Source organism: Scyliorhinus canicula, chromosome 3 (genome assembly GCF_902713615.1).
Source record: "Scyliorhinus canicula chromosome 3, sScyCan1.1, whole genome shotgun sequence".
Classification (NCBI taxonomy): Eukaryota; Metazoa; Chordata; class Chondrichthyes; order Carcharhiniformes; family Scyliorhinidae; genus Scyliorhinus; species Scyliorhinus canicula.
In genome coordinates this window covers 42697789-42710591 of record NC_052148.1, presented here as the reverse complement: position 1 = coordinate 42710591, position 12803 = coordinate 42697789, and the positions used below count along the sequence as shown (strand labels likewise).

The following is a 12803-nucleotide window of genomic DNA, read 5'->3' as shown; positions in this document are numbered from 1 at the left end:
CGTTGACACTTGTTTCATCATTAAATGAGACTATAACTGATTTACATTTTTAAAATAAATTTAGGGTATCCAATTATTGGTAGCCATGATGCATCTGTCATGGTAGAAGTAGATCTTTGAGGGATGCATGGTCAAGCAGACTACTTGTACTTAATAATGCCAAGCTTCAAAAACTGAAGCAGCTGTACTCAACCAGGCGTGCCTTTGTCACCATTAGATTAGACTATTCCAACACTATCCTGGCCAGTTTCTCATCTTCCGCCCTCCATAAACTACAACTTTCTATTCTAACTTGCAATAATTTCCATTCACCATCACTCAAGGTGTGTGCTCACCAACGTACGCATGCTCGGAGTCTGACAATACTTAAAATTTGCATCCTAGTTTGAAAATCTCTCCGTGGTCTTGCCCCTCTCTTCCTCTGGAATCTCCTCCAGCCCCACAATGCTCAGATTTCTGCAACCTCCAATTTTGGTCTCTTTCACATCCCGTTTTAATTATGCAACCATTGCCAGCTAACCTTTTAGCTGCCTTGAAAGTAAATTCGGGAAATTCCCTCCCTAAACCTTCAGGAACAAGAGCAGGACATTTAGCCCTTCGAGCCTGCTCCATCATTCAATTAGATTATGGCCAATCTGGTTGTGGGCTGAGCTCCACTTTTCTGTCTGCCACATATAATCCTTTCCTGACAAAAATCTGCCTAACTTTGTCTTGAATAAATTTAAAGACCATCACTACTTTCTGTGGAAGAGAATGGCACACACCAATGTCCTTTCAGGTGAAAAGGTTTCTCCTCACCTGTCTTAAATGGAAGGCCTCATTTTTAAACTTATAAGTTCTAAATCTTATAAGTTTCAAGAAGATAACCTCTAATTCTTTAAATGCCAATGGGTACAGTTGTATTGACCTTTCTTAATAAGACAATCTCTTCATCCCAGTAATGAGTCCAATGAACGTTCTCTCAACTGCTTCTAAAGCAATCAACAAATTCTTAAAAGGAGACCAAATCTGCACTCACTACTCCAGATGGAGTCTCACCAAGGCCCTGTACAGCTGCAGTAAAACCATCCCATTTAATGTTACATTCCTCTTGCTATACATGCTGACTCACCAAGGCTCTTTAGGCAACCTCCAAACGCACAACCACTGCCATCTAGGACAGGGTTTTTCAAATGACTGGTCGCAGGCAGGTGTAGGAGCGATCGGTTGCACCGTTCCTGATCATGGGAGAAGCACCTAATAGCCATGACCTGCTTTTAAGAATGCACATTAGGAGGGTGCTGCCTAAGGAACATTGGTGAGTTCCACACAGTTGCCGCTGTTCATTGGTGGTGGACTGAATGTTTGTGGAAGGGTAGCAATTAAGCTAGCTGTTTTGTCTTGGATGGTGTTGAGCTGGAGTATTGTTTGAGCTGCACTTATCCAGGCGTGAAAAATATTCCATCACACTGCTAACTTGTAGATTTGGTGGACAGGCTTTGGGGAAATCAGGTGGTGAGGTACTTGCCCCACAATTCCTTGCTTTTGACCTACTCTTTAGCCATATGGCGAGTCCAATTCAGTTTCTGGTCAATGGTAACCTCCCAGGATGTTGACATTGGGCAATACCATTGAATCTGAAATGGCGATGATTAGATCCTCTCTTGTTGGAGATGGTCACTGCCAGGCACTTGTGCGGCCTAAATGCTACTTCACTAGTTAAGCTTGCCAATCTAAAAAGGAACCATTTATCCTTATTCTCTGTGACCTGCTAGCCAACCAATCAATTATCTATGCCAATATGTTATCCCATACACCTTACGTCCGTGTCATAACCTTTGGGCAGCACGGTAGCACAAGTGGATAACACTGTTGCTTTACAGCACCAGGGTTCCAGGTTCGATTCCCTGCTGGGTCACTATCTGTGCGCAGTCTGCACGTTCTCCCAGTGTCTGCGTGGGTTTCCTACAGGTGTTCCGGTTTCCTCCCACAGTCCAAAGATGTGCGAGTTAGGTGGATTGGCCATGCTAAATTGCCCTTAGTGACCAAAAGAGTTAGGAGGGGTTATTGGGTTACGGGGAAAGGGTGGAAGTGAGGGCTTAAGTGGGTCAGTGCAGGCTCGATGGGTCGAATGGCCTCCTTCTGTACTTTATGTGCTATGAAACCTTATCAAATGCTTTTTGAAAATCCAAGTACACCAATCCATTGGTTCCCTTTTATCCACCTTAAAATTACTTTTTCAAAATACTCCAACAGGTTACCAAAATACTCCAACAAAATACCCTCCACAAAGTCATTTTGGCACCATCTCATCAAACTGTTACTATCTAAGTATCCGGACAGTTGTTAAGACTAACTGGCTTGTAGTTTCCTACTTGCTGCCTCCCTCCTTGCGTGAACAAAGTAGTGTTATTTTCCAAAATCAAAGGAATTTTGGAAGATTATAACTGATGCACTTGCTGTCTGTGCCACCACTTCTTAGATATAGAAGCAGAATTAGGCTATTTGGCCAATCTAGTCTGCTCTGCAATTCGATCCTGGCCGATATGTTCCTTGTTCCCATTATCCTGCCTTCTCCCCGTAACCCCTGATCTTATGTTAATCAGAAACCCCATTTGGGGTTATAAAAAAAAATGAAAATCGCTTATTGTCACAAGTAGGCTTCAAATTAAGTTACTGTGAAAAGCTCCTAGTCAACACATTCCGGCACCTGTTCACGGAGGCTGCTACGAGTTATGTGGGGTTGAATGATACGGGGGAGGTCACAGATGGCACACTGTGGGAGGCACTCAAGGTGGTAGTTAGTGGTTAATTTATTTTGACCCGGGTGCAAAGAGAGAGGAGAGGGCAAGGCTGATGGAGGAGATTCTGAGAGTGGATCTGAGGTACTCAGTGGTGCCGGAGGAGGGGGTTGTTGAAGGAGAAGCAGAGGCTCCAGATCGGGGGCGGGTATTTGAGGCTTTCTAAAGGAGGCCGTCCAAGTCAGAACGTCCGCCTGGGGAGGAGGGGATGAGACGGTTCCTGGATGGGTTGGAGTTTCCCAAGGTGGAGGGGGAACAGGTTGGAGGGGGCACAGGTTGGAGGGGGCCCCGATCTGATTGAGGGAGGTGATGGCCGGCATGGGTGCGATGCAAGCAGAGAGGGCCCCAGGGCCGGACAGGTTCCAGGAGAATTTTATAAGATGTTCAGTTCGGACCTGGGCCGCTGCTAGTGAATCATAGAATGTACAGTGCAGAAGGGGGCCATTCAGCCCATCGAGTCTGCACAGGCCCTTGGAAAGAGCACCCTACTAAAGTCTACACCTCCACCCAATCCAAATAACCCAGTAACCTCACCTAATCTTTTTGGACACTAAGGGCAATTTAGCATGGCCAATCCACCTAACCTGCACATCTTTGGAAACCCACGCAGACACGGGGAGAACGTGCAGACTCCAGAGAGAGTGAGAGTGAGAGACTTGGAAGAGGTGGGGATGCCCTCCCCCATGGCATGCAGACAATGAAAATGCACATAAACATTCTGCCAAGATTCTTATTTGTGTTCCAGTCTCTGCCGATCTTCCTCACAAATCTTTTTTTTTTAAGTAGACAAGTTAATCTCGGCCTAGATTTGGGTGGGTAAGACTCCCAGGATTCAAGGAACCTTCCTGCAGAGGGAACAGCATTCAAGAGAGCTGACGTTATCAAATCTAATGTTCTACTACTGAGCAGCAAACATGGAGAAGGCGAGAGGGTGGTTTGGGGAGTCGGGGTGGGGGCAGATAGGGGATGCCTCCTGTGTCGGGTCTTGTCTACGGGCATTGGTTACTGCCCCTCTCCCATTCTCTCTGCCTCAATTCACAATGAGCTCAGTAGTGGTGGTGTCACTAAGCATCTGGAACCAATTCAGGCAGCATTTTAGATTGGGGAGCATGTCATTATTGTCCCCAATTTGCGGAAACCATAGGTTTGCATCGTCAGAATATACGTAACGTACAAGATTTGGAGGGGTGGGGGCAAGATGTTCAGGGATCTTTGTGGATGGTAGGTTTGCAGGATTGGAGGAGATTATGAAAAAAGTTCAATACCCGAGGGAGTGTGTGTTTTGGTATCTGCAGGTGCAGGACTTTGTTCGTAACTAACTCGCTTCGTTCCCAATTACAGAGATCTGCACTGATGGACAAGATGCTATCTCATGATGAGTTGGGAGAAGGAAAGATATTGGATATATATGGGTGGTTGCTGGAGACAGGGAAGGCTTTGTTAGAGGAAATAAAGGGGAAGTGGGGAGAGGAATTGGGTCAGGGTTGGAGCGAGGGTCTGGAGTGAGATTTTGTACAGGGCGAACTCCCATCTCCTCCAGTGGCAGGCTGAGCCTGATACAGTTCGAGTACATAGAGTGCACCTGACTAGGCGGTCGGAGTAAGGCAAGAATGTATGTTGTGAAGAGGATATACAGAGGCTATGAATGGATATAGAAAGATAAGTGCGTGGGCAAAGGTCTGACAAATGGGGTAATAATGTGTGGAAATCTGAAATTGCCCATTTGGCAAGAATAGAAACCATAATATCAAAATAGTGAGAGATTGCAGAGCTCAGAGATGCAATGGGATCTTTGTGTCCTGGTGCATGAATTGCAAAAGGTTAGTATGCAGGTACAGCAAGTAATTAAGAAAGCAAATAGAATGTTATGTTTTATTGGGAGGGGAATGGAATACAAAAAGTAGGAGTTATACAGGGTATTGGGGAGACCACATCTGGAGTACCGTTTACAGTCTCCTTATTTAAGGATATAACCATGGTCGGCACGGCAGCACAGTGGCTAGCACAGTTGCTTAACAGCACCAGGGAGCCGTGTTAGATTTCCAGCTTGGGTCACTGTCTGCCTGGAGTCTGCACGTTCTCTCTGCGTCAGCGTGGGTTTCCTCCGGGTGCTCCCGTTTCCTCCAACAAGTCCCAAAAGATGTGTTGTTAGGCAATTTGGACGTTATGAATTCTCCCTCCGTGTACCCGAACAGGCGCTGGAGTGTGGCGACTAGGGACTTTTCACAGTAACTTCATTGCAGTGTTAATGTAAGCCTACTTGTGACAATAAAGATTAGGATTATTGTTATTTACAGAAACAGTTCAAAGAAGGTTTACTAGACGAACACTGAGAATGGGTGGGTTGTTGTTGAGGAAAGGTTGGACAAGTTAGGTCTGTGTCTGTTGAGAGTTTAGAAGAGTAATAGGTGACTTGGTTGAAACACAAGATCATGAGGGATTACAACAGGGTGGATGTGGAGAGGATGCTACCTCTTGTGGGAAAATCTACAACTGGGGGGAGTCACTAAAGGGTCGGTCGTTTAACGCACGAGATGAGGAGATATTTTCTCCCGCATAGTATCGGGTCTTTGGAGCTCTCTTCCTTAAAAAGGTACAGGGAGCAGAGTCTTTGAATGTTTTTAAACGTGGAGTTCGACAGATTCTTTATGAGCAATTAGATAAAAGGTCATCGGGGTAGGCAGGAATATGGAGTTCATGTCAAAATCAGATCAGCCATGATCTTATTTCATGGTGAAGCAGGCTCAAGGGGCCGAGTGGCCTATCCTAATTCACATGTTTCTATGTCTGAAAGGTAGTGCATTCTTCAGACTTAAAGAAAACTAAGATGGGACTCTATCAAGGGGAACAAATGTTGGAGAGAGTAAGGGTTTAGTCGGAACAAAAAGAAAGTTGGAGGCAAGTAACTAGAGGGATTCAAGAGGAGCTGCATTTATTGATCCGTTAGAGAAGTTCACTTGGGTGGCACGCTGGCGCAGTGATTAGCACTGCTGCCTCACTACAACAAGGGCCTCGGTTTGATTCCAGCCAAGGATCTCTGTCGGTGCGGAGTTTGCACATTCTCCCCGTGTCTGCATGGATCTCACCCCTCAACCCAAAGATGTGCAGGGTATGTGGATTGGTCATGCTAAATTGCCCCTTAATTGGAAAAAATTAATTGGGTATTCTGGTGAGATTAACCTTCAAAACTCCAAACCGGAAGGTTAGTGAAGAAACAGGAAGAGATAGCCTGGGGCACAAGCTCATAAGCACGCAGCAAGTGCTTGGAAGGACCCGTTGCAAAATTTGGAGAAGGCAGAGAGCCACTTCAGGCTTATCCAAGAGGGAGTCATGGCATCAGGAGGATAGGTTGAGAAATAGTCATGCGTTGTGAATTGCATAAAGAAATTTGGGCAGGAGGATGCGCTTGAGAGGTGACAAATGAGAGGAGCTTTGAGGGCAACAGGAAAAGAAACTGGCAGGAGGAGAAAAGGAATGAGAAGCTTCGATGTTAACTGGATCCCAAACCAGATAGTGAAGCATGAAGTGAGATACTATTTACAAAATGCAGCATTACACATCAAGTCTTCTCCCGGCTAACTCAAGAGTTCCAGCAGTTTGAGTACCAATTAAAATAAAAATCAACTAAATTCAACAATAGAAAAAGCCAATTAAACCAAAGGAACTTGGAGGAAATTGAAAGAAAATGTAGAAAATAAATGAAGGTTATTTTGGGGGCTGAGAAGAACCCACTGGTTACAGAAAGCCTCAAGCATGCCAGTGGACACTGTATGCTCACTCTCCAAGGGACACCCAACTACAAACACATCCAAGGAAGAGTCAATCCAGACAATTCCCTCCACTACCCGTTAGCTCAGGGGTGGGCAAACTACGGCCCGCCAAAGGTCTTTATGCGGCCCACCAAGATCAAGTCATTAAAAAAAAAAAAAAAAAAAATTTTTTTAAAACATTTTTTTTTAATTTTAAGGTTAATGGGGGGGGGGGGGGGCTGTTGGGTTACTGGTATAGGGTGGATACGTTGACTTGAGCAGGGTGATCATTGCTCGGCACAACATGTGTTTCATGTGAAGTTTCTACTTTAAAATATTAATTAATAAAAATTAATTGCTTTTTTTTCTTTAAAAACCTTTTATTTTGGCTATTTTAAATATTAATTATTTTACTTAATATACTATGCGGCCCTTTAGAATTGTGAATTTCTGAATGTGGCCCTTGCACGGAAAAGTTTGCCCACCCCTGCGTTAGCTGGACCTGCAAATAGATCATAGAATCCTTAAGAGTGAAGAAGGAGGATATTCGGCCCATCGAGTCTTCACCGGCCCCTGGAAAGAGCACTCCAGTTAAGTCCATGCCTCCACCCTATCCCCGTAACCCAGTAAACCTACCTAACCTTTTGGACACTAAGAGGCAATTTAGCATGACCAATCCACCTAACCTGCACTTCTTTGGGCTGAGGGAGGAAACCGGAGCATCCAGAGGAAACCCACACAGACACGGGGAGAAAGTGCAAACTCCATACAGTCACTGAGGCCGGAATTGAACCTGGGTCCCTGGAGCAGTGCCACCGCAAGTGGATTTTATCTTTTTACACTTTTGAGTACCAGTACAAAAACAAATTAATAAATCAACCAATTGAAAATAAAAGCAAATGAAACCAATTGTAACTGAAGAGATTTAACAGAACCGTTGCAAATGTGATGGCACAGTGGTTCCGACTGCTGCCTCACAGCTCATGGGACCCTGGTTCACTTCCAGCCCCAGGTGACTGTGCGGAGTTTGCACTTTCTCCAATGTCTGCGTGGGTTTCCTCCGGGTGCTATGGTTGTCTCCCACAGTCCAAAGATGTGATTAGGTGGATTGGCCATTACTCATTGCCCCTTAGTTTCCTAAAGGTCAAGTTAGGTGGGGTTACTGGGTTAAGGGGATAGGGCGGGGCCTGACCCTTGGTTGGGTACCCTTTCAGAGGGTTGGTGCCGCACGTTGGGCCAAATGATCTCCTTCTGCACTGCAGTTATTCTATGATTCTAAATTTAAATGTTGTTTTGGGGGGGCAATGATGTCCTCCAGCCAACTGGCCGCAAGGCCTCAAGTGTGCCAGTGGATGTTGCATGCTCCCTTTTCAAGGATACCAGGCTGCGAATGCAGCAGCAGATGAGGAGAAGACATTTGGGTCGACAACGTCAGCTTGGCCAGCTTGAGGTCCTTTATGTAAGTGCTCCAAGTATGTAATTATCTTTTTTGTGTCATTCATGGGATGTGGGCGCCGCAGTCTGTGCCAGCATTTATTGCCTTTGCGGGGGCAATTAAGAGTTGCTGTGGGTCTGGAGTCACATATAGGCCAGACTAGGCAAGGATGGCAAATTTCCTTCCCTAAAGAGGACATTAGTGACCCAGATGGGTTTTCACGACTATCGACAATGTTTTCATGGCCATTTTTATTGAATTCAAATTTCACCATCTGCCGTAGTGGGATTTGAACCTGGGACCCCAGAGAACTCTGGGTCTCTGGATTACTAGCCCAGTGACAATACCACTACGCCACCACCTCCCCTCAAAGAATGCCCTTTGCCCGTGTATCCTAACATAAAATTAATGCACAATTAACAAGAGAAGTGTCTTAAAATGTTAAATTAGAATTACTTTACCAATTCGACAGTTACAAAGCTACTGTTTCAAATACCTTTCACTCTTGTATGAGTGCTCAACAGGGGGTCTGAAGAAACCATGCAAGCCCACCAAGGATAACCAGATACTTTGGACCACACCATGTCTCCCACATGATATTTCACTGGCACATCTTTATCCTTCTCCTTGGTTTCGTCGTCTTTGGCTCCTTCATTGTCTTGATCTTCTTCAGTCTATCGATATAAACATCACAGAAGTACTGTAGTGAAATTTAGAATTCAGTTTTGAAATCAGAGACTTATAGAATAATTTACCTGTTGACAGATATATACATATATATATATATATATATTTATTATTATTAATGGCAATTTAGCATAGCCAATCCACCTACCCTGCGCATCTTTGGGTTGTGGGGGTGAGAGCCATGCGGACACGGGGAGAATGTGCAAACTCCACACGGGCAGTGACCCGGGGCCAGGATCGAACCTGGGTTCTCGGCGCCATGAGGCAGCAGTGCTAACCACTGTGCCACCGTGCCACCCTGACAGGTATATTTTAAAACAAAGTGAATATAGTATTTTGACAAATAACATTCATTTTGTCATGCCTAATTACACTGCAAATATCAAAATATTGATGCAGAGGTTATACTTTTGTTTCATGAAATTTATAGCCGTGACTATGAAAACATTGATTGCAACTGAACAGACCCAATTTTGACCAGGAAATTTGAAGCTCTACATGGGACAAAATAAGTCAGCCAATCAAAATTGAAGGGCAAAATAAACAACACAAGATAATTTCATTAAACAAACAACTAATGCAATCTGATTCCATTCATTTTCTCCTTCTCTTGGTTTTCCCCGTCCCACAAACATTTCAATGGACAACTTAGGCTCTTGACATGCCGAAAGCGAAAGCAGGCCTGTATTCAATGTTAGAAAGGGAAAATATTCTGAGTTCTCCTGGATTACAGGACTATTTCAACAGCAATTTCCTTCCGATTATGAACGGGGCACTGATATTACACATGACCGGCACCATCACACTTTTTTAAAAAAACATGTTAAAAATTAACACTCGTGACTGCCAACACCTATGAAACAAACAAGGAGACAAAACTAAACCTTAAATCAATAGTTTTTAGCTACATAATACTCAGCAGATGAAAATTAAATCACCTGAAATTCTTGGAATATTTTGGCATGACAAGCAAGAATACAGGAAAACGGGAGAAGCGATGCAACACATTGTTTTCTCTTATTTCTTGGGGGTGTCGGAACAACACTGTTTTGGATGTTCACTGGTGCTGATGTTAAATCTACATTTATTGCAGTCCCCTCCCCACTCCATGCCACTGGAGTTTGCCAAATCAGTCTCTCTCAATGTAGACCTCACTGACTTTTCATAGTTCCTATCTGCTGCTGCGCCTCAACAAGATTCAGGCTGATTGTAGCATTGTAGTATGCAAGACACTGAGCAGTAGCAGCTGGGCATGATGGTAACAGGCAGGTTGGTGAGCAGAAAAAGTGTTGAGAACCGGGTTGTGATTGTCTACCTGCTCTTTGGACAAGATATTTGTATTTTAAATATCTCTTGTCCTTCATCATTAACATGAAAATAATTCAGTATGGCTAATGTGGCCATTAGCACACGTCACTTTCTATTTGCACGAAGTTTGGATATTTGAGCTCAGTCTAAAAATAGTACAGCTTTGCTTGTATATCGTTCTGGCTGTGTTGGGTTCAGAAAACCACCACCACGCCATCCTACGCGGAAGAACTCTATAGGTGCTCGGAGTTAACAAGCATGTCATCGCTTTCGTATGGAAGAGCAGATGGTCAAATTCCCCCCCCCCCTCCCGCCCGTCTATCTCTCCCTTTCATGCTTTGGCAACTTTCCCCCGATTCTTGGCTACCTGGCTATTTTTCCGCTTGTTCGTTGGCTGGAACAATTGCGTAACTGGCTCGCACATTCTGTGGAAGCCGTCGTCTGACCCTTGGATGGCGAATTTGATTTTCTCCATTTGGAGAGATTCCAAGAGGTCGGACAGCTTTGGGTGGTGCTGCTGACCACCAGCCGAACAGGATTCTACGGCAGAAGATCAGGGAGGCAAAGCAAGGGCGTCCACCCCCCCCCCCCCCCCCCCCCTCCCCCCCAGGAATAGATCTGGCTGGTCCGATACCCCGAAGACCGCCACTTTCGCGCATGGCTCCACCCTCATCCCCACCACTTTGGACATTGCCTCGAAGAAGGCTGTCCAGTACCCTGCAAGTCTGGGGCAAGACCAGAATATGCGGGCGTGGTTGGCTGGGCCTCCTTGGCACCGTTCACATCTATCCTCCACCTCCGGGAAGAACCTACTCATACGGGTTCTTGTTAAGTGGGCTCTATGTACCACTTTTAGCTGCATCAGGCTGAGCCTTGCGCACGTGGAGGTGGAGTTGACCCTATGCAGTGCTTCGCTCCAGAGACCCCACCTTATCTCAATCCCCAGGTCCTCCTCCCATTTCTTTCTTGTTGCGTCCAGTACGGTGTCGGTCGTTTCTACCAGTCAGTCATACATGTCACTACAGTGTCCTTTATCTAGTATGCTTGCATCCAGTAATTCTTCCAGTAATGTCTGTCGTGGTGGTTGTGGGTATGTCCTTGTCTCCTTTCGTTTCCCAAGATGTTTTTGAGCTGTCGATACCGTAGCTCGTTCCCCCTGGCTAGCTGGATGGAACGAGGAGAATAAAGACGAGAGGAACGGCAGAAGCGGAGGTGAACGCGAGACGGCAGCAAGATCCGTCCAGGATAAGCAAGCGACAACACCAACACCAAACCCATTCGAGTATTGCCCACTGTAATTGTTTCTCCGGCACCCAAATGTATATTCACCTCCCCAGTCTCTTCCCCCCCCCCCCCCCCCCCCCCAAACAGTCGCCCACTTTTGTGTTGCAAATCATTTTGCCAGGTGTACAGAGTTGCTTCTGTTGAGCTGGTGCACAATAGTCTACCAGTTATTCTATTTTATTTTTTATTGTTTTTAAAAAATTATTTACTATTTTCTTTTCTTTGGTATGTTTGGATGTGCCCTTCTCTTCTATATATGTCTCTTATCCTTGGAACACAACGGTAAATATATTTTGTTCAAAAACCCAATAAAAAACATTTATTAAAAAAAAAGTGGGCAGTATTTAAAATTTACCTGGTTCAAAAGCACACTTCGACATTTTACTCGAGACGAGAATCACAATAAAGGTGACTCAAATGTATCTCAAGCAGATTAATTTTCTTAGTTACCGTATATACTCGCGTATCCTTCGATCTCGCGTATCATGCGACCCCTAAATTTTCGTCCCCAAAACATGATTTTATGGTATACCTCGTGTATCATGCGAGTGACTTTTTTGGAAATCAATTTTGGAAACCAAAACTTCCAAATGGTATCATTGTGTGTGGTTTCTGCAGAGTTGATTCTGCTGTGAAAGCTGTTCGCGATTCGAACAGCTTTCCAGCTGGCTTTACTCGCGTTGTTCAGCCACTTGCCGTTTCCATTCATAAAAACATGAATGGAAACGTCAAGTGGCTGAACATCTTCCCATCAGAATGCCGTGGTCAAAATCTGAAGAGTAGTATTCTGATGGGAAGATGTTCAGCACTTGACGTTTCCATTCATGTTTTTATGAATGGAAACGGCAAGTGGCTGAACGACGCTAGTAAAGCCAGCTGGAAAGCTGTTCGAATCGCGAACAGCTTTCACAGCAGAATCTACTCTTCCCATCTTCCCATCAGAATACTACTCTTCAGATTTTGACCACAGCATTCTGATGGGAAGATGTTCAGCCACTTGACGTTTCCATTCATGTTTTTATGAATGGAAACGGCAAGTGGCTGAACGACGCTAATAAAGCCAGCTGGATGCTATGTGACTTAGCTTGGCCAGCATTTTACACCCGCGATTTTTGTACCTCGCGTATCATGCGACCCCCGAAATTTAGGCTTCAAATTAGGTGCTCAAAAGTCGCATGTTACGCGAGTATATACGGTATACAAATTCTGTCCATGTGCAGGCAGACTCTCTAAAGGCATAGCATGGTTAACCAACTAATGCCTAGTCAAATTTTGCATCTGCTTTACAATATAGACAACCTATTTTAATGTACATCCCATACTCAAGTCGAAGAATTCCAAAGTAGTCATATGGGACTCGAAATGTTAATTCTGTTTCTCGCTCCAAAAATATGGCCAGACCCGAGGTTTTTTTCAGTTTTTGTGGATTTCAATAATCAAGATATTGATTGATTCATAGATATAAACTAAGAGCGCAGCTGAACATTTTGGTATAAATTCAAGTTGATGCAGGTTCCTTTTTGATTTAATGAGGTCTGATTTTGTAAGGAAGCAAAGAAT

At 44.6% G+C, this 12803-nt stretch overlaps 1 protein-coding gene across 6 annotated transcripts in view; it reads right to left on the bottom strand.

Annotated features, from left to right (window-relative positions):
- Nucleotides 1–12803, bottom strand: part of nsd2 (nuclear receptor binding SET domain protein 2) — a 122082-nt gene that overhangs the window by 77956 nt on the left and 31323 nt on the right. For all 6 annotated transcript variants that reach the window (XR_005460198.1, XM_038793363.1, XM_038793361.1 and 3 more), the window contains exon 3: nt 8461–8638. Coding sequence is in view for 5 of the 6 variants with exons in the window: in XM_038793363.1 (XP_038649291.1) it covers nt 8461–8638 (178 nt within the window). In the remaining variant the exon portion in view is untranslated. The remainder of the gene's footprint in view (nt 1–8460; nt 8639–12803) is intronic.